This window comes from Pyrus communis, chromosome 10 (assembly GCF_041283825.1).
Source record: "Pyrus communis isolate YQ-2024b chromosome 10, ASM4128382v1, whole genome shotgun sequence".
Lineage (NCBI taxonomy): Eukaryota > Viridiplantae > Streptophyta > Magnoliopsida > Rosales > Rosaceae > Pyrus > Pyrus communis.
In genome coordinates, this window is record NC_142574.1 from 4,644,429 (window position 1) to 4,669,771 (window position 25,343).

Here is a 25,343-nt window from a genome sequence, read left to right on the forward strand (position 1 = left end):
TCTCTTTCTCCCTCCATTGTTATTAGCTCCTCTCTCTCCCCTCTTTCACATATTCCCGTCAAATTTCTCTCTCCTCTCAACTCACACATTCACATCAATTTTTTTTGCAGAGTTTTAACGAAAAGTCCGCGGTACTAAACCACATTTTAACACTAAAAAGTCAATCATATTACTATTCATTTTATCCTTTATTTTGTCCTTATCATTAAAACTCAAAGTTTTCAAATAATTTTCATTAGTTTTTTTTTTTCTCCCATCTCTCATATCACTCTACTCTCACTCCATAAATATTACAATTTTTACTTTTTATTTTATTGTATATTTATTTGACTATTGTTTCATAATTTTTTTGGATCAAACTAAGTAAAAATATTTACAAGACAAAAAATAAAGAAAATTTTTCATTTTTCAGTTTGATAACCAATGCTTACTTCAATTTCGAAATAGTGATTTTATCTTTAGTCTGGACAATTTTTTTTGAATTTGTGTCATGTCATGTTACCACTAGTTATTTTTACAACTGAACATTGATTATTTATAGAATCGAACACTGATTATATTTAGAACTTAACACTAACTATTTCTCAAACCAAATAATGACTAACTCTTAAACCGAACATTAGTACTATCACTATTTCTTAAACTGAATAATGACTATTTCGTAAATTAAAAACTGACTATTTATTAAACTGAACACTAATACTATCACTATTTCGTAAACTAAACATTAACTATTTCTTAACCCGAACACTATTACTATCACTAATTTGTAAACTAGTACTATCATTATTTTGTAAATTAAACACCAACTATTTCTTAAACCGAACACTTATATTATCACTATTTTGTAAGCAAAACACTAACTATTTCTTAAACCAAACACTAGTATTATCACTATTTCTTAAACTGAAAACTGGCTATTTCTTAAACTGAATACTAATACTATCACTATTTTGTAAACTGAACATTGACTATTTCTTAAACTAAACATTAATATTATCACTATTTCGTAAACTAAACACTAACTATTTATTAAACTGAACACTGGTACTATCACTATTTCATTAACCATGGCAGAGAAAACAATGGACAACAAATGAAGCTCAACTAGAAAATGCACACTAACATCTATGGTTTTGGGGGCCAAGAAATTAGTGGGCAATGGTTTGAAAAATAAACTTGGAAAAGGCATGTCATCAACATTAACTAGATACAAATGATTAGTTGTGTTTTTCAATTAGTTGTTATACTGATTAATGGATGAGTCGTGAACATTCTAACAATGAATAGCAAACCCAAATAATTATTCTATACACGAGAATGTCGTCAAAAGTATTATGATGGTCGAATCTCTTTAAGAAATGTCATCCAAAGCAATTAGTCATTTAAGTATGAAGATAACAGGTCTTTCTCTAATTTTTGGAAAGATGAGAGCCTATTCCATTCTTACAAAAAGTTCAAATAGGAAATCATTAGTTAAGATTATTATGTGAGATAGTTTATTACATTTTCGTTGAAAATGACAAGAGCGGGAACATGAGGGGAGCATTGAAAGTACTAACTATCATCATTAAAGCTCCTAAACATGAAATAAAGAAAGAGGAAAGAGGCACGTGGGGCTATGAGGCTAGAGTTTGAAGCTACTAAAGAAAATAATAATAAAAGGTGTAAGGCTGCAATATATATGGTAAGTTTACAGAATTTGCAATGCACGCACTTTTGTGATGTTATTTTTTGTTTTTATTATTTTTTTTGTCCTTATCATTAAATAAAATTATAGAATGATTTTTGGTTAAAATGCAAACTTTTAACGTACTTTTCATTAGTTTTCATTTTCTTATTCCTCTTAAATTTAATTTGATTTATTCTATTTGTTGCATAAAAAATATATATAAAAAATCGAATAATGCATTAGCGTGGAGAGGTTAGAAAAGGAATTGGATCCTCTATGAGGTAATGCCTCAGGATTTTACCGATTGGACAACATGAATTGTTGGATCAAAACAGACAGAGAGTCTCTATAAAATTATAATGATTATAAACTTTAAATCAAAATCTAACCATCTATGATGTCCGGTCAGTAGATCCCGAAGCATTGTCACGGAGAGGATCCAATTCCGTTAGAATATTCATAGGAGCGGAATCGGTTTTTTGTAAGTTTCAAGTTTGTCAGACAATTTGAATAATTTAATAATCATCAGCACCAGCAGCACCTGGAGAAACGTATCACCTACTACTACTCCGCAGTTTGCGGTCTGCAGTCAAAAATCCAGAGGAGGAAGAAGAGGAGAGAGACGAATAATGGAGAAAACAGACGCCATCGATGGAAAAGTTGACGAGGCTTCTTCTCGTGAGGGTTCCGTTTGTGGGTACGACTCACTCCATCACCTCTTGAGCGCCAATCTCAAACCCCATCTCTTCCAGGTGATCCATTTTCTCATTTATTTGATTCATTCTTTCAATATTTCTGGGCTGGGCTGCCTATCGATTCTGGAGTGGCTCAACGATTCCGATCAGGATCTGCTTTTCAGATTTGCACGGTGGATTGTTCTGTTCATTACCAAATCGGAAAATAACTCAGCTAATCCAGTTGTTCATATCCTTCCTTTTATACAAGTGAAACGATTGTCTAAGACTACGGGAAGGGAAATTCAAACTCGAGTGCACAAACCTTTGTTCGTCACATTTATTTAGAATATAGTATCTCTCTCGACTCTAAATACCATTTACATTAAATTGGCTGTTAATTTGCTTGTTTGGCATGGTTGCTACCTGAAAAAAAATTGGATGTGTAATGGCATAAAAAAATTCATACAGCGGACCTCGCTTAGCAAGATAAGGCTTGGTTGTTGTTGTTTGGTGGTGGTGGTTGTTGTTGTAATGTTATTGTATTCTTCTGTTTCTCGTTTCCCTTTCGGGAATTGAATTTCTAAATACTGATCCCGGAGTGAATTAAAATTCTTGCAGTTTCCGTATAAATCAGATTATATCTCTTCCGTGATAGTTGGTTTTATTTGTTATTTTGCATTGAACGGACTCGGACATGTTATGGCTTATCATTTTTTATGATGCAATTAACTTTTTCAGGAAGTCAGCCGTATTCTTTTGGGTCTGAATTGCGGCAAGGCACTTGAAACAATTTCTCTCCCAGAATCTGCTAAGGCTCTCTCTTCAGGACATGATTTTGACCTCCAGGTAGGAAGTTACTCTTAACTTTTTTTTTGCGATGGCATAACTGTACCGTTCACATACGAGTAATTCATAATCAATGGAGGTCTGCTAAGGCTCTCACTGCAATTTGCAAAAGTACATCAAGGCGTATTGAGTCTCGAAATTGTTATGGAAATCATCTCTTTGTTACCCCTTAGCTCATTGAGCTTTTCTTTTATGCAAATGTAATGGAGTTTTTATACTTGTGCACTTTCATATGGCTTATCCTGAAATCAATTTCTCCCTGACTGGTCTGAATTTTTTTATCTATTCTTTCAGGCCTACTGCTTTCTTGCTGACAAAGAGTTGTTGAGAGAACCCCGAATAGTTAGGGTTGGTCTCATTCAAAACTCAATTGCTCTTCCAACTACTGCCCACTTTTCGGACCAGAAGAGGGCAATCTTTGAGAAAGTAAAGCCAATAATTGATGCTGCAGGTGCTTCAGGTGTCAACGTGTTATGCTTGCAGGTTGGTCATGCCCTTGTGCCATGTTGGGTGAAACTCTTTCTGATTTAATTTCTACTGGTGTCTGATAATTCCAAGCGAATTCATTTCAATTTAACACAGGAAGCATGGACGATGCCGTTTGCCTTTTGCACGCGGGAGAAGAGGTGGTGTGAATTTGCAGAGCCTGTAGATGGGGAATCAACGCGATTTATCCAGGATCTTGCAAGGAAGTATAACATGGTCATTATAAGTCCAATTCTTGAGAGAGATGTCAATCATGGAGATACTATCTGGAACACTGCAGTCATAATTGGTAATAATGGAAACATAATTGGCAAGCACCGAAAGGTAAGCGAATTAGTTTATCTGTTTTTATGTTATACGTTATATCTTTTCTGTTTAATGCATACTGAAGAATGGTAGCTGACAGAACCATATACCAAGAGTTGGCGACTTCAACGAGAGTACTTATTATATGGAAGGGAATACTGGGCATCCAGTGTTCGAGACGGCTTATGGAAAAATTGCTGTTAATATATGCTATGGAAGGCATCATCCTTTGAATTGGTTAGCATTTGGCTTGAATGGTGCAGAGATTGTTTTCAACCCTTCCGCCACTGTGGGTGAACTCAGTGAACCAATGTGGCCCATTGAGGTTAACTATTGCTCATCTGTTTCATTTTCACGCGTCACTGCTTTGCTTTAATTTCTCTCTTTTAATCTGCAAATCCGTCTGGCCTGAACTAAGTTACTGTTTAGTGTTTACTCATTCTTCATTTTATAGGGTCCACTATTTCTTCCCGTAGTCATCAACTAACACACGGTTGGACTGTTCTGTGTTATAGGCTCGTAACGCTGCAATTGCAAATAGCTACTTTGTTGGATCAATCAACCGTGTAGGAACTGAGGTTTTCCCAAATCCATTCACTTCTGGTGATGGGAAGCCAGGGCATGCAGATTTTGGGCATTTCTATGGATCCAGCCATGTTTCAGCCCCAGATGCCTCGTGCACTCCATCTCTTTCACGCCATAGGGATGGCTTGTTGATCTCGGACATGGACCTCAACCTCTGCAGGCAGTTAAAAGACAAGTGGGGATTCCGAATGACTGCTCGTTATGACCTGTATGCAGACCTGCTTGCTCGTTACGTGAAGCCGGATTTTGAGCCCCAAGTCATTTGCGATCCCTTGTTGCATAAGAAGTCTCCCTGAGTTTTAGTTTCAAGTAGGCATGCAATCTGAACATGTAACATGTGATTTCAAAAAATGCATTTGTAAGAATCCATTTCTCTTCAGTTTCAAAATAAAAATGTTGGGTATCTGTAGAATCCAGTTCTTACAGATACTTCCAACTGAAGTTTTCTTCAATAGCCCGTGAGCAGTTCTGGAAGTGGACGGTGAAGATTGACTAAAACAAATGCAAAAGTATACATGAGCAGTCGAAAAAAAGACGAGAAGGGATGAAAATCACCATCATCAACACCAAATCAATATAGGTAGTAAAACTGCTTAATTGGGTTTAGGCCTAACTAAAGTTTAGTCTAAAAATTACAAATTTGAGTTAAAAACCGAAACAAACTGGGTGAATTAGTTCGATTCGGCTGGTGGAGCGGGTTGGTCCTTTTTGCTTTATCCCCCAAGATAGAGGTGTACATTTTGAGCCTAAAGCATCTTCTCCGAATCCTTTTGGTAAGAATTTTGGGAATTCGTGAATTGTGTCCGTTTATCGTTTAAATAAAAATATTTAAAATGATTTCTAACTACACGATGTACGATGAACGGACACAATTTATGAAGTCTTAAAATCCTCATAAAGAGGATCCGACGAGGATTAAAACTCTTTTTTTTTTTGGAGAAATTCTAATGTACAAAATCAAATGGATATACCATGTCACCGTGCTGTTGTAGCACGTTGTATTATCTACAGAGTAGCGCATAAAAGAATTCCTCCTTATGATCTTATTATAAACTTTGAATTTTTTTTAGTGTTTTGTAAATTGAGATTCTAAAATTTTTAACTATTAAATATTTGGTAAAAAAGCACAAAAATAAAGATTTTACTGTTAAAATTTTGAAAAACCTTTTTTTCTTTTGGTTGCTTGCTTTTGAATAAATAATTGACATTATTTTCAGCCGCATATACTGCGTTACAAGTTTTCTATTTGAGTGTTCTGACCACCGTAATATTTTTATGTACAACTTATTAGATCTAAATTTTTTTTCTCATGTTACAAATTGTAAGTGAAAGGTTTTAGGTTCAATTATCGATAAAGAAGAATTTGAATTACATCATTACTAATTTATTATGAGACTTAGTTTACCTCTCTATGATATCATTTATTATAAAAAATCTATTTGAATTTCATAAATGATTGGTTTATTGTTTTCATGTTGTTCTGCCAATTGAACATCACGAGTGTGTAAGACGACCTTATCCACTAGTTTGGCGGCCACAGCGGCCCCTCTCGCCCCTCTTTTTCATGCACAAAAACAAGACGCGCGCACGCACCAACGCAACACATATCCTCCTCTCTCTCTCTCTCTCTCTCTCTCTCTCTCTGTGCTGTATCAATGGCTTCCGTATCTGCTCCCACCCCAAGTCCTCACAAGCTCAACTTCCCCAACCTCAAACCATACCCCTCCTCCGTCGCCAAAAGAGCATTCTACCCTTCCTCCCATTCCCAAACCACCTTCTCCTCGAGGTTTCCCGATTCGTCCCTCTGCCAATGCCAGAAGACCCCTTCTTCCTCCTCCGACTCAACTCAATGGAGATGGGACTCTGCGCTCCAGAACCTCATCAAAAACGCCGTCAAAGGCCTCGATTCTTGCGTCAATTTTAGACCACAACCAGACGCCCAATCCGCATCGTTTCAGACCGACGACCTTGATTGGGACTGGGATCGCTGGCGCCGCCATTTCTTAGAGGTCGAACAACAAGAGCGCCTTGTCTCCCTTCTCAAGGTCTCTACTTTTACAACAATTCCTTCTCTCTCTCTCTCTCTATATATATATATATATATGTATATGTGTATTTATATATCTACAAGCGATGATGATTTTGCTTATTTATGTGAATTTTGTGTTTGAAACTTGAACAGTTGCAGTTGGGTCGGGCTGTATATGCACAGGACTTTGAGGATGCTGCGAGGCTCAAAGTTGCAATTGCCGCTGCAGCTGCAAACGACGTCGTTGGAAGAGTCATTTCTCATCTCAATGTATGTGCTTTTACCTCCCTTCACTTACCTTCTTTGTTTGCACTCTAATTTTGGTTTTCATTCTCTGAAAAGAGATTTTGTTCGATTTCAAATTTCAGAGAGCTATACAGGAAGAACGATACCAGGACGCCGCATTTTTCCGAGATAATGCTGGTGCCGGATTGGTTAGTCAATTCAACAAGGAAATGAGTTTCTGATTACTAATGTGAAAATGTACCTGTGTTTCAGTTTGATGCATTTGGATTAAGTGTGTTTGGGTTGTCGAATTTCAATTGGGCATTGATAAAACTGCGCTTGGTTTAATTATATGTGTACTTCCAATTTTGGGTTCTAGGTGGGTTGGTGGGCTGGTCTTTCTAAAGATAAGAAGGATCCCCGTGGCATAATTATTCGAGTAACTGCGGAGCATGGAAGATATGTCGCAAGGAGTTACAGTCCCTGGTAAGTTTTTTGCTTTGTTTGTTTAATTTATGGTGTACCTTTTGTTTTTTGTTGTAACCAAGACCAGCAGAGAATTGGTTATTTGGTAACACTAGCTTCTCAACCAATAAAAAGTAAGACCTAAAGGTTTAATATGAAGCAGTGGGGAGAAGTATGGGGGTTGAGAAGACAAAGAGTCGATGCATGTTAGCATAGGGGAATCCAAACTGACGAAGACTAATGAATTGATTTTCAGCATCTTATTTGTTTATTGTTCGTGAAGATTTATGAGGGCCTGGGATAACCCCTTTTTCCTTTTCTTAAGCTGACTTTTATCTATACCCATTTTAGATGCTAGTTTGTCTGAGTGGCTTTGCATATGTTCTCGCCAAAAAAGAACAGGAGTCTAAAAACAAGGGATGCTACTGAATTGGATCTGATTATACTAGGAGCAAGATACTGTTTTAAAAATTCCCCGTGCATGTCCCTACTTATCACCAGTAATCTAAAAAGTGGTTTAGGCGGTGCTCTGCCGCGATTAACCCGAAATCATCATTACATCAGCAAGGCTATTAGGCGGTTCTCCACCACGATTAACCCAAAACACTGTATAAGATATATTTATGGAATACTTCTCATGTCTCATTTTTTGTTGTACTTCTGGTTTTGTTAAGACTTATATATTCTTATGTAGTTTCCATTTAAAATTTTACTTTGGGTTTCAAGTAATTTCTGCAGAACGGATTTTTCCATTCTGCACACTACTGGTTCTTCCTGCAATATGTATTTTTTTATTAACTTTCATCTTCTTCAGGGAGCTTGCTACTGCTGCAGCTGGTGTCCCACTCTTTGAGATTTATTTAACAGCAAATAAGAATGGTGAATACAGACAGCAGGTAATCTTGTCATGTAGAATTTTTTAGTTTAATCTAATGCATAAATTACAACTTTCTAGTGGTTGAAATTTAAAATGGGCAATAATAGGCTTGCATTTTCCAGTAAATGCTTGGGACTGTTTTGACTTAATTACTTTGCATGCCTTTGAAAAATGTCAAGAACCATAGGAAAATAGAAGAGAACTCTCTTTTTCAATATTGCTTCTCAAAACCTGCCCCTTCAAAATCTTACATTAAAAAAATTTCATTTAGGCAGCAAACCCTAAGAGAAACCTTTAATCTTCAATAATAACAAGCAGTGAAACATAATGGACGAAATATAAAAGAGTAAGTAATGTTCCACAACAAAAAAGGGTAGGATTTTTAAACATATAAAAATCACACAAGATCCCAAAACAAATAATGGTAAGATGCCTTTGAGTGTTCTTCATCAAATACACAGATTCGGGTATTTTATTTATATAAAGAATCTGTTATCACATGCATCTGAAATCCATGGTCGATGAAATCTTGAATTATGAAATTTTATCTTGCCGGATAGTCTGGCACCATAAGATGGTTATTTTGACAAACTGAGTTTGGACCGTTGACTAATTTGAATGTGCTGTCTAGATTCATAGGATGATATCGTTATGTTGCCGAACTATATTATCTTCAAAACAGAAGAGGGATGGGCAAGCGTAGAGGTTTGACCAGGGCCAGTTTGGAGGTTCAATTAGAATGACATAATATACGCACATCAGTATTTTAATTGTAGTGTTGAATATTCAACTACAAAAATTTAGATTGTTGAATACTTTTTAGATTTTGTCAAATGAAAATTTTCAAAAATAAAATTCTGACTTTTATGACAATTAACATTTGTTTTCCCAAAAAAATCTGTGTAAGGAGAAGGGAGAAAGTGCTGATGATTTACTTGTGCACTGTCCACTAGCTGTAGGTTATGGTCAAAATTATTCGGTGAGGCAGGGTGAGCTGTGTGGTTCCAGCAGGATGTTGCACATTATTGACTGAAAACAAAAGACCTTTTCCTTTTGGTGGTGGAATGAAGGGTAAAATCCTGTGAGGATGCAGCTCTTAGTGGTAATTGGATCATTTGTCTGGAAAGGAATAGGACATTAGAGTATTATAAAGGTGTAGTGTGGAAGAACTATGGGTACAGTTTGTGCTTCAAGTTGCCTATCAGTCTCTAGATATGGAAGAGGTTACTTTTCTTAATAACAATTTTGTTTAATGTTGGTTCAACTGACCAAACCCGTTTTGGGGGTTAGTTAATGAAGTGGCCAGTTGTTCTAGTTCCTGGTCAATCCTATATTTGTGTCGATCCAGTCTGGTTTTAATATATAAGCAATGGCATTTGGTGTAAGTTAGTGAAGACTTAAATTATTCTTCGGTGTGAAATAGGATTGGAATAACAAATGATAATTTTGAAGTGGTATTTCATTAATTACTTATTGCTTGTCTAATGCACAAGTATGATTTATCAATTTGTATGCTTAGAAATTTGCAGCTAATGTACTTAATATTTCTATGCCATAAATTTCAGGCTGTGTATTTAAAGCAGGGAGGGGTGTTTCAGGATTCTTCACGAGTTAGCTCCAAATCATTGGATGCCAGTGGCAGCTTGAATCCCTTTGATTCAACTGAAGAAAAAGGTGATCTATTTGTTGCAGATAGTGAAGATGCTGAAGATTGTGATGATTCAGATGATGGCTCTGATCTTTCTGAGGACATCTCTGGTTTTCAAAGTTTCTTGAGAGATATGATTCCTAATGTGAAGGTCAAGGTTTTGAAAGTGACCTCACCAGGGAAGGTAGACAGGGATCTAATATCGAAAGTGATTGAACAGATTATTGAGGAAGATGATGAAGATAAGGATAGTGAAATAGAGAGTTTAGATGCTGAAGATGAAGAACAGGTTGAAGGTGACGAAGAGACAGATGTCATTGAACTGGATGCTGATCCTGGAATTATTCAAAATGCAGAACGACGTGAAATTGCTGTCAAAGTTGTTGTTGGTGGTCTTGGGCAGAAACTATCAAGCAGACCGCCTACTAAAAATTTGCTCCGAGTACCTGCTAAAATAGAGAAGAAGGGACGTTTATCATTTTCCTTTACTGTTGAGAAAGATATTAACCAACAGGATTCCCGTGGAAGGGAACAGTCTTCTGTGGATAAAAAAGCTAAACTTGGAGGTCAACAAAGCATTGATAATGTTATGTTTGATCTCTCTAAGTTCATGGGTAAAGAGAAGATACCACAGAAGGTGGGCTGAATTTTCACTGTACAATTTGAACAACATCCACCACTGTTTATACACTAAAAGTTCTTGCTATTCTATTTTATGTTTTGACTATCAGGTACTCAAAGATGTTGGCGAGTTAATAAATCTTGCTCTCAGCCAGGTTAATGACCATCAACCACTGTCAGGAACAACCACTTTCAATCGCATTGAAATGCCGGCTTCTCCAGATCCTTTAAATGGTGATTTTCTTCAAAATTATGTTTTATCTTTTACACTTTTTGATGCTATAACGAGGAGGAAAGTGAGCACAAATCTGTTTCCCCAACCCAACATCCATCCCAAAATTTTACTGTTTCTCCTTGTCCCACCATAAAGTGACAAGAAGAAGAAAAAGAAGTTGATCCCTTGAGAATTGTGTATCCATAGACAGAGACATCATCCCTTGATCACTATCTTGGAATCCCAGCCATATTCATGTGACTCATATGTGCCTGTTTAATAGAGATCTCCGCAACCATCTCCCAAGTAACACTTAATTTCCTTTCATCTAATGTCCCACTCTAATCTCTTTTTCCATCACTCTAGGTATATCCCAAATAAGCATATTGTCCTTTCCCCTCTTTATAATTTTGGGAAGTTTTTTGTACACAACTTTTTATTACCGGAGGGTTGCTATTCTTTAAAAGGATTTATTGCCAAACTTGCTTGTATTATACTTTTATTAGTAGGAGCTTGTTAGTTTGTAGACTCTGAATTCAGTGGATTTATTTTCTTTTCCACCTTTTGATTACTGAAATCTGGTTTCTGATCTCTCCCTCCTCCGAAAAAAGGGAGAGAAAAAAGTAATGTTTGATGCTGTGCAGAAGTTCTTTTGGTTGATTACCCTGTTTTGTTTCTAGAATCCTTGATAAACTCTTCAGCTCACATAGGTTCATTTTATCAGGGATTTACATTGGTGCTCATGGGCTCCACACCTCAGAAGTTATTCACCTGAGACGTAAATTTGGTCAATGGAAAGAGGATGGAGGGACTGAAGAGCCTCTAAACCTTGAGTTTTATGAATATGTAGAAGCCTTAAAACTTACTGGGGATCCTTATGTACCTGCTGGCCAGGTAATTTAATTTTTTTATTATTTCTAGCTTCATAACATTATATTGAAATAAAACCTCATAGGGTATTTTGTATTGAAACAAAACTTCGTAGGCTATTTTTCTTGCTGATACAAGTTGTTAAGACTTGGTTGACTGGAAACCACCTTAGTTATTCCAAAGCGCTGGTCTCAACTTTGGAATGAGCATTTGGGCTTAAGTTTTGTTTTTCATTGACTAGTTACCTAGTTTTTCTGAAACTTGGTCCTTGTACCTTATCAATTGGTTTCTGCAGGTGGCATTTCGTGCAAAGATTGGGAAAGGATATCAGCTTCCTCATAAAGGGATTATACCAGAAGAATTTGGAGTGGTATGGTCTTAGAGCTTGTTAGATAGAATATTTTCTGATCACTTATTATTTTTCTTTATCTTTCGTCCACTTGGCGTGCGTGTGTTTCCTTTCTTCAGAAGAGTTTCTTTTCTTGATTTTTATTTGTTTTGGAAACTCAGGTTGCTCGATATAAAGGACAGGGGAGGCTTGCTGAGCCAGGGTTTCGCAATCCCCGATGGGTCGATGGTGAACTTGTTATTCTTGACGGGAAGGTTTTATACTTCTCTGCTTTGTATATTTTCCTGTGTTTTTATTTCAGAAAGTACTCATTCAGTATCTCTAGAATGCATAGTGACTATATGATATACCTTTATGAAACTGTTGCAGTACATTAAGGGTGGACCTGTTGTTGGATTTGTTTACTGGGCTCCTGAGGATCATTTCTTGGCGTTCTTCAATCGGTTGAGGCTTCAAGAGTAGCTTTCCATTGTACATAACATTGCAGTTGATAGATATTTTTGCGAAATTTTGTAGGGTAAGTTCTTTCTCATTAAAATTATTCATTCAAACTATTGATATTTTAGAGTAATACCACAAATGTTGCTGTGTTTTCTGCTAATCAACTCTGCAATTCGTCATAAACTCATATCTTGTCTAGGGAGTTAGTTCAATCCCTGTTCTCCTGAAAGTTGCTTGCATACATTGGAGTTCTCTAAATTCCAGTGACAATTTTTTGCTACATTACACAGCATCATTTTAATTTGAGTTGGTAATTAACTTTTGATACGTAATGTAACAAACCATAAGGTGGGGTGTTCGATATGATTATAGTGTACTTATCTGAAATTTGTATTAATCATCTCAAAAGAGGGGCGATCAAACTTAAAAGGGGATATTAAGGCACCAGGCCTATATGTTTCATTACTAGATTTAACGTTTTTTTTTTATTGTTGGTGCAATAGATTTGGGGTGGTGTAATGAGTAGATGAGTTGGTGCAATAGATTATACTGCGGAAAGGCTTAGACTATATATACAGTTAGTTGTGAGCATGGTATAGTATTATGTAGGATTTCTTTCTAAAGAGCTGATAAGAGGTGATGTGCGGATGTGACAGTGGCCTTATTATAACCCATCAACTATAACCAGCCATGCTCTTTGAAAGGAGGGACGTTTTGGTGGTTTTCTTGTATGGACATCCGTCGTGAATTTACTAATCATCGTTAGCAGGCTTTCCTTTGTGATTGTATTCCTATGTAATATGTGAATAACAAGTTATTTGAATACAACACCAGTATGATAGTTGATGCATTCCCCTCTGATGAAGGTTTCCTTTGCTGCCTCTTGTGTTATGCAGTTTAGAAGATATTTACTATGTCTACTGGTGCATTTGCAAGCATGTTAACTCAAAAGCAACTGCGCTGAAGCTTTGGAATGCAATAGAATAGATAGCTCCAAAGCAACGTCGCAACGTTTTGGAGCTCTGTGCGATTGCACCTTTCGCTCCTCCGAAGCAGCCTCAGAACAACGTATACCAAGTACATTCTGCGTACTTCTCAAACTTATTCGGATGAGCACAAGTGCGTGCATAAAAACACACACACACATGTATATATTCCATTTAGCTCGAGTAATACTCCTCCATTTAGAGACCCATGGGTTTTTTCGCTGCAGCCAAACAATTGGCTCGCTGTTTTGGCTCCTCTTTCTTTTTACCACTGACCAGCACAGAAGCATTGTGTTACTGTGTAGAGACATGTTCTGTCTGATTTACCTGAGGATGAGTGTTTCTGGCAACCTGAAGAGGATCATCGAATGTGGCGTAGGCGCGCGAATAAACGACTGCATTCTTCGAAGGAGTAAGAAACGGCGGTTTCATGCTAATAAAATCAGAGGTTGGGGTAGGCAACTCGTGTCTGGGTCCGTAAGGATGAACCCATGCCAAATAAAGAAGCATTACAAAAGGGGGTGTGTGGGTCACGTGCAGAAGTGCACAATCCCCAACACGGCAGTCTTGGGTTTGCGTTTGTGAATAACATGATGGTAACTAGAAGATGATGAAATGTTTCTATAAGGTTTTTTAGTTCTTGAAAAAATAAACTGCCGTGACGAAGTTATCATTTGATCACATTTTAAGAAAAAGAGAGAAGATTTTTAACCCTTAAAAATACACAAATATGAGGTTTTAAAGGAAAATTCAAACGTAGTTAAAAACTCATGCCAGTTGATCAAAGTACCCACAAAATTGAAAATCAAACACCAAAAGGGAAGAGCTTTTTCTTTTTGGGTAAGCTGTGGTATAACTTCTTGAACTATTTTTTTTAGTAAATTAACTCTTTGAACTACTAAAAATCAGTCAATTAATCTCTTGCAGTTAGATTGTGAAATCAATTCTATCAATTTTAAGGGAAAATTAGTCGTTTCATTATTAATTATTACTTATCAGTTATAACTAATTAACTATCAATAAAATTTTGACACATGAGCACAAAATAATTAAAAAAATAAGAGAAATTTTTCTATAGTTGCTGAGCTGGAATACCACCGATTAACATCTGACACCTAAGATGACTTATGACACTTATTATTTATTTTTAGAATATAATTCAAATTAATTAAATAAGGAACCCAGATTCATCTTTTTCTTGATAAAGAAAAAAAGAACCCAGATTCCTCCCATCATCTTCTGTTACACCCCACCCCATCTCTTCATGTTTTGTTTTTCTTTCTGAGATAAAACTTATGATTTTATATGTCATAATTATATTATTCGTTATAATTAAATAAAAATTGATGAAAGAATGACTAAGGGTTGATTTGGTATTGCAGTGCTTTGAAAAAAAGCTGCTTCTGCTGTGCTGTGAGAATAAGCAGCTTTGAAATAAAGCAGCAAAGTGTTTGGTAAACTTTTTTTGTAAAAGTACTTTTGAAAAAAAAAAAGCATTATTATAGTGTTTGGTAAACTTTTATGTAAAACAGATGTGAAAAAAAACCAGTTTTTCAAAGCTGAGTTTTGCAGCTTCTTGTTTTTGGCTTTTTTTCATCCAAAACTATGAAAAAAAGCTGAAGCTGAATGTTTACCAAACACAAAAACAACTCCCAGCTTTTTTTGATACCAACTTTTTTCAGAATCAACCTAAGTACCAAATCAGCTTAACTTTCCTTTAGATTTGACAAAAGAGTAAATAGAATCAACAGATAAAGTAATTTAGGAATAAACTTTAATTAAAGTATTCAAGAAGTCAAACGATAATTTTTCTTTTTTTTTAAAGTTTGAATTTTGAGAATTTTAACAGAAAAAACTTTCAATACTGTTTAAAAAAATTATATTTTTACATTAAAAAATTAATTCTGATATTATTTATTTTACCAATTATTTTATTATTTTCGTTAAAATTTAAAATTTTCAAACATTTTTCATTATTTTTGTTTGGTTTTTTCCATACGGAAAAAGTAAAAAGAGGAGCATGATGATTGAGAGGGATTCGTTTTAATTGAAATTGAGCCAATTAAATTGTCAGAATTAAAAAACCTACAACCAAGACGATGATGAAAATTTCACAAAACTATAAAATCTGTAAATTATTTAATGGTTTCCTGAAAATTCGTAAAAAACTTTTCTAACAGTGTTCTTCAAATATTCGTTCTGATGGGAATTAGCCCCAGTTTCTGCAACCCAACACCAAAGACTCCGGTCTCTTGGGGGAGACGAGAGTAAGTGAGAGAAAGAGAGAGAAGCTACTTCTGATCCTAGAGAGAGAAAAACGGCAGCGGCAGCAGGTATGTATATTTAGAGAGAGAGAGAGAAAGATAGAGAGAGAGAGAGAGAGGGTGTGTAAGCGAAACCGAAACTTTTTGTAGTGGGAGAGAGAGTATTATGGGAAGCACCTTTCTCTCTCTACCAGCGAAGCGTTCCCTATCGACGACAATGTCTTCTGACTTCAACCCCAACTTCGAAAACGGACCCTCCAAGCGCTCCAGGCCCCCTCCTCCTCCCATCAGCGTCCCTCCCGCCCACGTCGCCTTCCGTATGCTCTGCCACGCCTCGCGCATCGGCGGCGTCATCGGAAAGTCCGGTAGCGTGATCAAGCAGCTCCAGCAAGCCACCGGAGCCAAGATCCGAATCGAAGAACCCCATGTCGAATCCCCTGACCGGGTCGTCGTGGTCATCGCTCCGAGCACAATCGGCTCCAAGGTATGGCTGAGAGCTCCAGTTCTAAACAATGTCTACAATGGTGGCGGCGGTGGTTTTGAAGAGGAGATTGAGGTTTCCAAGGCGCAGGAGGCGCTTCTGAGAGTGTTCGAGAGGATTCTGGAAGTTGCAGCGGAGACGGGGGCGATTGCGGCGGGGTTTGGGGTGGTTTCGTGCCGGGTTTTGGCGGAGGCGGCGCAGGTCGGGTCAGTGATAGGGAAGGGGGGGAAGGTGGTAGAGAAGATTAGGAAAGAAACTGGGTGTAAAATTAGGATTTTGAATGAGAAGCTACCTGCTTGTGCTGCTGCCCCAGACGAGATGATCGAGGTAAAGGTTGTGTCTTTGCTTTTCTGAAATGGGAATTGAGTTTTATGTTTTAGTTAGTCGGATTGTTTGTGATTGAGTGACTCCTGCATTGTTTTGGTATTGATATTTGTGTATGATGTGGTGAATTAGTCCCATATAGTATGGACTCTCGAACTTGATTTGTAAGTTCTGTTTAGGGTTATGTGGAAATCGAAACTTGTTGGTGCACTCGGTGTATGTATATGCGACTGAACTAGTAGGTTGGGAAAGGTGTAGTTTAGTTTTGCTCGACTTTGTTGCCAATAGGACCAAAACATTGAGTAAGATAGTATGGCAGTCTGTAGCTATGCTGAATTTCAAAAGTTGTTTGTGGTTTCGGGTTTTTTCGCATGTTTTCAGTTACATATACAAATAGAAATGGACTGTATCTGGGCTAATTGTTTTGAAGTAGGACTTGATACCAAGAAGACAGTAATAGAATACTAACTGAGCTGAAGGTTTACATACCAAGAAGATAGCAAGTAGAATACTGACGAAACATTGTTAGAGACAAGGGAAAAACTAGAATATCTGTTTTGTCATCCAAAGTGGTACGAAGAGATTGATTTAGGTAATGTAATTTCTGGAAATAAAAGTTTTCAATTGGATATTGACAATTATGATGCTAATTTGGAACCAATGTGATAGGATGTGATAACACAAGCGGTTTCTACAGATATCAGTGATGAGGGAGGTGGATACATATGTACGATTACTTTTAGAATGTTCCAAGGTTTATCATGTCTGCTCTGCTTATAATTAGGATTTTAATGACTGTTTATCAAAATGAATGAAATCTTTAGGGGGTTATAAATGGTAACAATATCTGTCAGTTACTGATACAAAGGCTGGCAGTTGTAGATCTGCTAAGTTGGGTTAGTTGGGCATGTGCCATTTGCATACTTAATTTTGATCTCAACCATAGCCGTTGACTGGGTTGAATTAGGTACCAAATAGGCGGAATGAACTTGGTAGTTGTTAAAGGCCATCATTTTTTTTCAGGATCTTCTTATGTATGTACAATTTATGTAGCTTAACTTCTGACTTCACTTGCCTGAGAACTAGTCCAGTTCTAAACAATGTCTATAATGGTGGCGGCAGTGGTTTTGAAGAGGAGATTGAGGTTTCCAAGGCGCACGAGGCACTTCTGAGAGTGTTCGAGAGGATTCTAAAAGTTGCGGCGGAGACAGGGGCGATTGTGGCGGGGGTTGGGGTGGTGTCTTGCCGGTTTTTGGCAGAGGCAGCGCAGGTCGGGTCAGTGATGGGAGGGGGGGGGGGGGAAGGTGGTAGAGAAGATTAGGAAAGAAACTGGGTGTAAAATTAGGGTTTTGAATGAGAAGTTACCTGCGTGTGCTGCTGCCACAGACGAGATGATCGAGGTAAAGGTTGTGTCTTTGCTTTTCTGAAATGGGAATTGAGTTTTAGGTTTTAGTTAGTCAGATTGTTTGTGATTGAGTGACTCCTGCATTGTGTTGGTATTGATATTTGTGTATGATGTGGTGAATTAGTCCCATTTAGTATGGACTCTCGAACTTGATTTGTAAATTCTGTTTAGGGTTATGTGGAGATCTAAACTTGTTGGTGCACTCAGTGTAAGTATATGCGACTGAACTAGTAGGTTAGGAAAGGTGTAGTTTAGTTTTGCTTGACTTTGTTGCCAATAGGACCAAAACATTGAGTAAGATAGTATGGCAGTCTGTAGCTATGCTGAATTTCAAAAGTTGTTTGTGGTTTCAGGTTTTTTTCCGCATGTTTTCAGTGACATATACAAATAGAAATGAACTGTATCTGGGCTAATTGTTTTGGAAGTAGGACTTGATACCAAGGAGACAGCAATAGAATACTAACTGAGCTGAAGGTTTACATACCAAGAAGATAGCAAGTAGAATACTGACGAAACATTGTTAGAGACAAGGGAAAAACTAGAATATCCGTTTTGTCATCCAAAGTGGTACAAAGAGCTTGATTTAGGTAATGTAATTTCTGGAAATAAAAGTTTTCAATTGGATATTGACAATTGTGATGCTAATTTGGAACCAATGTGATAGAATGTGATAACACAAGCGGAGTCTACATATATCAGTGATGAGGAAGGTGGATACATATGTACAATTATTTTTAGAATGTTCCAAGGTTTATCATGTCTGCTCTGCTTATAATTAGGCTTTTAATGACCGTTTATCAAAATGAATGAAATCTATAGGGGGTTATAAATGGTAACAATATCTGTCAGTTACTGATACAAAGGCTGGCAGTTGTAGGTCTGCTAAGTTGGGTTAGTTGGGCGTGTGCCATGCATACTTAATTTTGACCTCAACCATAGCCCGTTGACTGGATTGAATTAGGTACCAAATAGGCGGAATGAACTTGATAGTTGTTAAAGGCCATCAATTTTTTTCAGGATCTTTTTACGTATGTACAATTTATGTAGCTTAACTTCTGACTTCACTTGCCTTTAAGGTTTGTTTTAACAGAAAATAGAAACAAAATATTCCTTTCCCTTATGTTATACTAATGCTTCTGGTTCTTGATTGTCTGTTTACCTCCACCTTAGCGTACTTTACTAATTAAAAAGAACATCATAATTTTTTTTCTTCCCCGGAAATTGATTCAGTGGTGTGGCAGATAGAAGGGGATATTTTGGCTGTAAAGAAAGCACTTATTGCTGTTTCTGGCTGTCTTCAACAATATCCACCAGTTGACAAGACAAGGATGAGTGTAAGCAGGCCCGAGGCAGTTCCTCGTGAGACTCTACCTGATCTGCGTTTAGATCATCTTTCACAGAGGAACTCAATGCTTAATTTGCCAAGTGGCTCCATGAGTTATGTTTCAGGAGTTCGTCCATCATCAAGAGAGGCTGAAAGGATCCCCACACTTGAGACAAAACAACAGGAAGTTTCTTTCAGGATTCTTTGTGCCAATGATAGGATTGGGGGTGTAATTGGAAGGGGGGGTTCCATTGTTAGGGCTCTTCAAAATGAGACAGGTGCTGCAATAAGTGTTGCTGCCTCTGTGGCTGAGTGTGATGAACGATTAATTACTGTTTCTGCATTGGAGGTTTGTCATTCTGTCTTTTTTCTTTTCTTTTTCCTATTTTTAATCTCTATATTTTTCTTATATCTGCTTCATATTCTATAGAATCCTGAATCAAGGTACTCGCCAGCACAAAAGGCTGCTGTTCTTGTCTTTTCAAGGTCCGTAGAGGCAGGCATTGAAAAGGGGCGAGACTCAAGCTCAAATAAAGGGTCACCCCTTGCTGCACGGCTTGTAGTTCCATCAAACCAAGTTGGTTGTTTGCTGGGAAAAGGGGGTGTGATAGTTTCAGAGATCCGGAAGGCAACTGGCACTGGTATACGAATAGTAGGGGGCGACCAGGTCCCGAAGTGTGCCTTAGAGAATGATGAAGTTGTACAGGTATGGTGTTATCACATTCTTTAAGGAAGGGATAATAATTGGTTTTCGATTTGGTCCTATTGGTGAAATTCGTTATATTTAGGGATCTGAAGTTGATGATATGAACTTGCAAGTTTCTCATGTATTTATCATTTGTTTCCCAGATTTCAGGGGATTTTTCAAATGTGCAAGATGCTTTGTACAATATTACTGGTAGGTTACGAGATCACCTTTTCTCCAGCACAGTAAGTAATTCTGGAAGAAGGAGCAGTTCATCCATGCTAACCGATATAAGTCCTTATGGAAGACCCAGGGATCTGAATCCTATTGGATATCAGCCATCATCATCGGTTGGTGTTACTCGTGATCTGAGCCGTCATTCAACACTAATTCAAAATATGGATCATCTTGGTCTTTCCCATAGTTTAGATCCTTCCCCACCAAGACCATGGGCATCACAGGTAAGTCTCTCTCACATGGTCTCAATTGTATTTTTTTGTATTTTGTTTTTTTATATTTTAGTTGATTTACGGATTGTATTGCAGATGTCAGCTTTCACAGATGTTGGAAGGGGTGTGACTTCTTTAAAAAGTGGCACAGATATTGGCAGGTTAGAAAATTATGAGATTGGGCTAAGCTGCTAAGCTATAAATGGGTCTGAAAATGAAATGGATGTTGTTTTGAAGCATGAGTAAATAGCTTCAGATCGTGAGAACTGAGCTACTTGGTGTGAACAAAGTTGTTAGATAGGAGGTCATTCCGTTATGATTTTCCTGGCTTGAGTTACCATTTAGTGGGCTGTATCTGAATTTATGAATATGAAGTGAAACTGAAATTTGTATAATATATTGGGATTAAAGTCGGCTAGTAGTTAAATTAGACATTGTTAGTAATTTCCTTACGGACTGCACTCTTTGCTCTTGCAGTTAACATCAACTAATGATATTAGGCGTTAAAAACATTTATATCTAGATTCACATTTCTCCACTTTCTAGGAACTTGACCGCTCAGGCTAGTCAATTGTCATGCACAGCCTTATTTCATAAATAATTGAAATACCCTGGACTGTCACCTAAAAGTAATCATAGACTAGTTACCTCTCTATTATTCCATATCACACGTCAATTTGTCACTTAATTGAAACACCCACCTCATTCGGTTTCAAATGGATACTGAAAATTCGTGCAATTATGTACTTAAAAGTTTCTAATGGGATGCGCTTTCCATTTTTTGTTTGGTTTTTATTTTTGTTTCTTGAACTCTGTCCTTTTGTAATAGCAGTGGGAGCAAATCTGCTGTTGTGACAAATACAACTGTAGAGATCATAGTTCCTGAAAATGTTATTGGCTCTGTGTATGGGGAGAATGGTGCCAATTTGGCTCGTCTGAGACAGGTATATATCATGATTTTATATTGCTTCTTTGATTTTGTTTTAAGGAAACCGTGCTCTTCGTGTGTACCTAGCAAGCACGCCCTTCTTTATAAGGTTTTTGCTTGCTGGATTTCAAACTTCAACATAACCAGTTTGGCTCTATTATGTTTTGAGGGCTTCCCATGTCTACTATATTTCTAATCAGTATTTTATTCCTGATAAGGAATTGTGCAAAATTTAAGGGCACATTGAAGTGGCTGGGAAGAACACAGTTATGTTGCCATAGAATAGTTGTTTTTTCTTGGGCGAAGGGGCCTTGTGTTGTTATAAGAGTTGTTTTTGCTTGGGCGAAGGGGCCTTGTGTTGTTATAAGATGCTTGGGACCGTGAATTGGGGTGGGTTGCAGACATGGGACACCTGATGAACCCGAGTATCTTTGTAGTGAACGCCATCATGAACTTCAAGGATATCACAGTTGCATACTGTTTCAAACTTCACACGTCTGTTTCTACATCAACTTAAACTTATCTTTCGTATTTTTCCTTCTTTTTTCCCCTGTTGAATCAGATTTCTAGTGCCAAGGTCATTGTGCATGAGCCCCGTCCTGGAACAACTGACAGGATTATTGTCATATCTGGGACACCTGATGAAACCCAGGCAGCACAGAGCCTTCTACATGCATTCATTCTTACTGGACCATCATGACAAATAGTTTGTCTGTGAGACATGTTTGCAGGAGGATATTCCACCAGGTTGCTTGGTAACCAATTGGGTTTTGATTTTGTCAAATACTGTGCGCTAGGTAGGAAGATTCATCCTTCAGGGTTCCTTTTAATGCCGATCCGGAACTAAGCGACGTAAATTTTGCTCTATCGGCTTTGTCATTTTGTTGCATATAGAAGTCATTCTGCCATGATTTACTATGTATTCTTCAGAAACAATGTGGAAAGAGTTTGACAAGAGAGCCTTTGCCTAGTTACCTCCGTCTTTTAATGAATTAATCTTTTTTGCTCCATGTAAATTTTATTGTAATGTGACACTTCTGAAAGAGAAAAAAAATGTGTTTCAATTATTCTGTGAAGGTTAACAAGGTGATGTGTTGATGTGCATAATTCCTCTCCTTAATTTAGATGACAGTGGAATTAAGAGTTAATGATTAGGGTTTTGTTTGGGTAAAGGGCGGAATAAGACAAAGGAAACGAGTGCGGGAATTTCTCAAAGCATGTGAACGTGAGTTAGGTCAGTTATTTAGGGCAGTGCTCATACGCTCATACTTTGGCACATGAGTGCAAGTTTTCTTTCTCGTAAACTAGTGTAGATTAAAATATTGCTTTGCCAGTGCCCGTACTTTTTTCATTTTTCTTCTTGGGGAGAGGTAAGACGGGTTCGAAAGCACAACAAATAAAACAAACAATAGAGGATCAAGAGAGGTTTATGCCGGCTAAAGGCCTTTCACAGTAGGCCGGAAAAAGTGAGAATGATGCCAATATATTGAACTCATACTAATGTAATAGTAATGTTAAAGAAATTAAACTCAAGATGCCTGATTCCTATCTATAGTTATCACATTCACCTGAATCACGGTGAAAGGCCTAAAATATGATCCATATGGTTTTAGGATCAAGAGAGGATGACCTTGGAGTCTTAGACGTCTTAGACCCTTCGACTCTTTGTTTCTGTTAGCTCAACTTATTGAAATGAACACTCACATTAAATTACTGGAAGCATACAAGTAGATGGAGGCAACTCAACTGGCAAGTATGGGTCTCTCAAAAGTATTTTACAGTCTCTTTCACACAGACAATACATGAAATTGAAACAGGTGCATGATACTTCTAACTTGTCCCGACTGGCACTGCAGTAGTTGCCTCTGCCGCTGCTGCCGGTTTTGGTTTGAGTATGATCTCCACATTGTCATGGACACCCTGCAGCAGTAGCTCACCGTCGTATGTGAGAAATTTCCGCCTCTTTGCTGCTCTTAGCGTCCCAACCAACGCTTCGAATATGTTTGCACATCTATCATCATTAAATAGCACCCCAAATGTGACCTACAGAAATAGCACCCCAAATGTTCATACATTGTAGGAAACAGAAGGATGATTTACACAAACATTGAAGCTTAAGGTACACAAGTAAAAGGTCGTTAAAAAATAGTTATAAATCTTGTTGGTGGGTGTGTGTGTGTCAAAGTTTTGTACTCTTTAAGGCCATTGAACTGACATAGCCCAAACAGCAGAGTAGATAACAGAAACCTGAAGAAATCTGACAATCAAAATGAGCCGAATTGACAGACGATGATTTTGCAACATATCAAACACCAAATAATTTAATTATCCTGAAAATGCATCAGCTATAATTGCTTCCTTCAATCCAGACAAGGTCAGTTCTTTCTCCGTCGCTCTCAAGTGATAAATGGGAAGAAAATTGCGGTTTTACGACGCGAGGGATGCAGAATGAAGAGAAGATTCTAATACAGTCCGTTTTAAAATTAAAGGTCTGCTAATCACAAAATTTATAAGCTAATATATGCTCGTTTGTCACAGTTTTTCTACTTAAAATTGAATTATCATCCTGTGAACGCTTTGTATTTACCCATTTTTCACATACCAACTGAAAAGATGAAATACATTTACAAAGTTGAATCAAAAGAAGCAAACATCTTGATACGAATCACGAAGAAATGCGTAAAAATACAAGGAAATCATATCATCTTGAGTACCAATCGATTCGAGTCTTTTTTTTGAAATTATATGTTTTGATGAATGATCAATTACTCAGCCAAGATCCATGATACCATCAGAAACTTGTAAACAAGTAGAATATTACAGATCCAGCATTGACATGGCCCGACAATTTCTAGATCCAAACAGTGAAATCAATACTTGTAATTCGAATTCTAGAGCAGCATTACAATTGCAATTACATATGAACAGTAAGAAAAAGGAAGAGGAGAGGTGGAAAGAGTGGGATTGGATTGCATGATGGTGTTTGTGTGTGAGCGTTGTTACCTTGTAAGAACCATCGTCTTGGAGCTTGCCGAGCCTCTGGATTTCTTCTCTGAGACGCTCGACCTCTTCTTCTACATTCATGGCTGATGATTTGATGGCTTCACTTCTGCAATCCTCCTTGTCTGTGTTTTCTGCGTTGGGTGTGGAAAAAGACTCAAGGCCGGATCACAACCCACCAGTTGCTTAATCTCTAGCCTTCGGATAACGTAAAAAAAATTAAAAATAAAGTTGCTATCCATGTACTTTTATCAAGTTTCAGCCGTCGGATCAAATGTGTGAGGTAAAAAAAAATGTGAAAATCACCGCCTAAACGAAATTTAGAATAATAACAAAAACACATCATTATTTAGTTTCTCATACCTTTGTTTAATATTTTTTGGTCGAAAAACTAGGCTGATAACCCAAACAAAATTATTCAATAATAAATCTAAACCAGAACATTCCAAATTGATCATCATGAACAAAACTAAATTAACGAGAATGAGAATTATCGAAGTAAAAATTGTCTAGATCTATACTCTTATTTAACATTATTTGATATTTTTGTGTGATTTATTCAAGAAAAAATTTGCCTAGATGAGCAAAATTTGGGCTACATTTCATGATGGGACAACACTTTTTTTCTAAATAGCAAAACTAGGCATGAGAAAGACCACACGAGCTCCTACATAAAGGTTCGAATGTTCCAACAAGATCACAATAATCCAAGAATATGTTCCAACTCATTAGCAAAAGGAAGAGCAGATTTCGTAGCAACAGTTTCTTTTCTCCAGAAACAATACCAAACTACCAAGGCACTTAGTTGTATACAAAGAATGTTGTATTCAATTATAACACAGTGAGAAAATGTTTCAACCCTCTGCTCTCTTGTATTGCTCTTTTTTTCTTTCTTTCTTTTGGGTGTTTCTTTAAGTAGGCTTTCAGCCTAAATACTATTGTAGTTATATTATTATCTTGTTAAACTGACGATCATATTCTGTTTGAGCACTATGTTACAATTGAATGATTGCCATAAAGATAAACTTGACATTAACAAGGGTACAATACTTGGTACCTATGAGTTTAGCCATTGTGGCCTCATATGAACCACATCGAATTTCATGTGTAAGGTTTTATATCTAGTTCTTAACTTGTTATAATGGTCATTTGACTATTAAACTAAGCCTCAATGCAAATTTGGTAT

At 37.1% G+C, this 25,343-nt stretch overlaps 4 protein-coding genes across 5 annotated transcripts; 3 read left to right on the top strand and 1 right to left on the bottom strand.

The window, feature by feature from the left end:
- Positions 1-1,917: 1,917 nt before the first annotated feature.
- On the top strand, positions 1,918-5,024 carry BETA-UP (beta-ureidopropionase). The gene is made up of 6 exons (XM_068467773.2): positions 1,918-2,424; positions 3,088-3,195; positions 3,490-3,678; positions 3,778-4,005; positions 4,088-4,312; positions 4,503-5,024. The coding sequence occupies exons 1-6, from the start codon at positions 2,302-2,304 to the stop codon at positions 4,866-4,868; spliced, it is 1,239 nt and encodes a 412-aa protein (XP_068323874.2). The 5' UTR covers positions 1,918-2,301; the 3' UTR covers positions 4,869-5,024.
- Positions 5,025-6,026: 1,002 nt separating this feature from the next.
- Positions 6,027-13,504, top strand: LOC137729247 (protein EXECUTER 1, chloroplastic). The gene is made up of 12 exons (XM_068468116.2): positions 6,027-6,617; positions 6,755-6,871; positions 6,970-7,035; positions 7,206-7,312; positions 8,106-8,187; positions 9,734-10,453; positions 10,548-10,671; positions 11,376-11,545; positions 11,817-11,891; positions 12,032-12,124; positions 12,240-12,387; positions 13,208-13,504. The coding sequence occupies exons 1-11, from the start codon at positions 6,228-6,230 to the stop codon at positions 12,330-12,332; spliced, it is 2,037 nt and encodes a 678-aa protein (XP_068324217.2). The 5' UTR covers positions 6,027-6,227; the 3' UTR covers positions 12,333-12,387; positions 13,208-13,504.
- A 1,848-nt stretch (positions 13,505-15,352) lies between these two features.
- Positions 15,353-22,224, top strand: LOC137729862 (KH domain-containing protein HEN4). 2 transcript variants are annotated; one of them, XM_068468909.2, is made up of 7 exons: positions 15,353-16,369; positions 19,013-19,444; positions 19,526-19,801; positions 19,945-20,241; positions 20,326-20,390; positions 21,059-21,173; positions 21,720-22,224. In XM_068468909.2, the coding sequence occupies exons 1-7, from the start codon at positions 15,728-15,730 to the stop codon at positions 21,855-21,857; spliced, it is 1,965 nt and encodes a 654-aa protein (XP_068325010.2). In that variant the 5' UTR covers positions 15,353-15,727; the 3' UTR covers positions 21,858-22,224. The 2 variants fall into 2 exon arrangements, with proteins under 2 accessions (XP_068325010.2, XP_068325011.2); XM_068468910.2 differs by having other exon boundaries at positions 15,370-16,369; positions 21,062-21,173.
- A 617-nt stretch (positions 22,225-22,841) lies between these two features.
- On the bottom strand, positions 22,842-24,342 carry LOC137728880 (costars family protein). Its single transcript, XM_068467675.2, has 2 exons — positions 24,161-24,342; positions 22,842-23,200 (listed from the first exon to the last, which is right to left on the bottom strand). The coding sequence occupies exons 1-2, from the start codon at positions 24,239-24,241 to the stop codon at positions 22,988-22,990; spliced, it is 294 nt and encodes a 97-aa protein (XP_068323776.1). The 5' UTR covers positions 24,242-24,342; the 3' UTR covers positions 22,842-22,987.
- Positions 24,343-25,343: the final 1,001 nt, after the last annotated feature.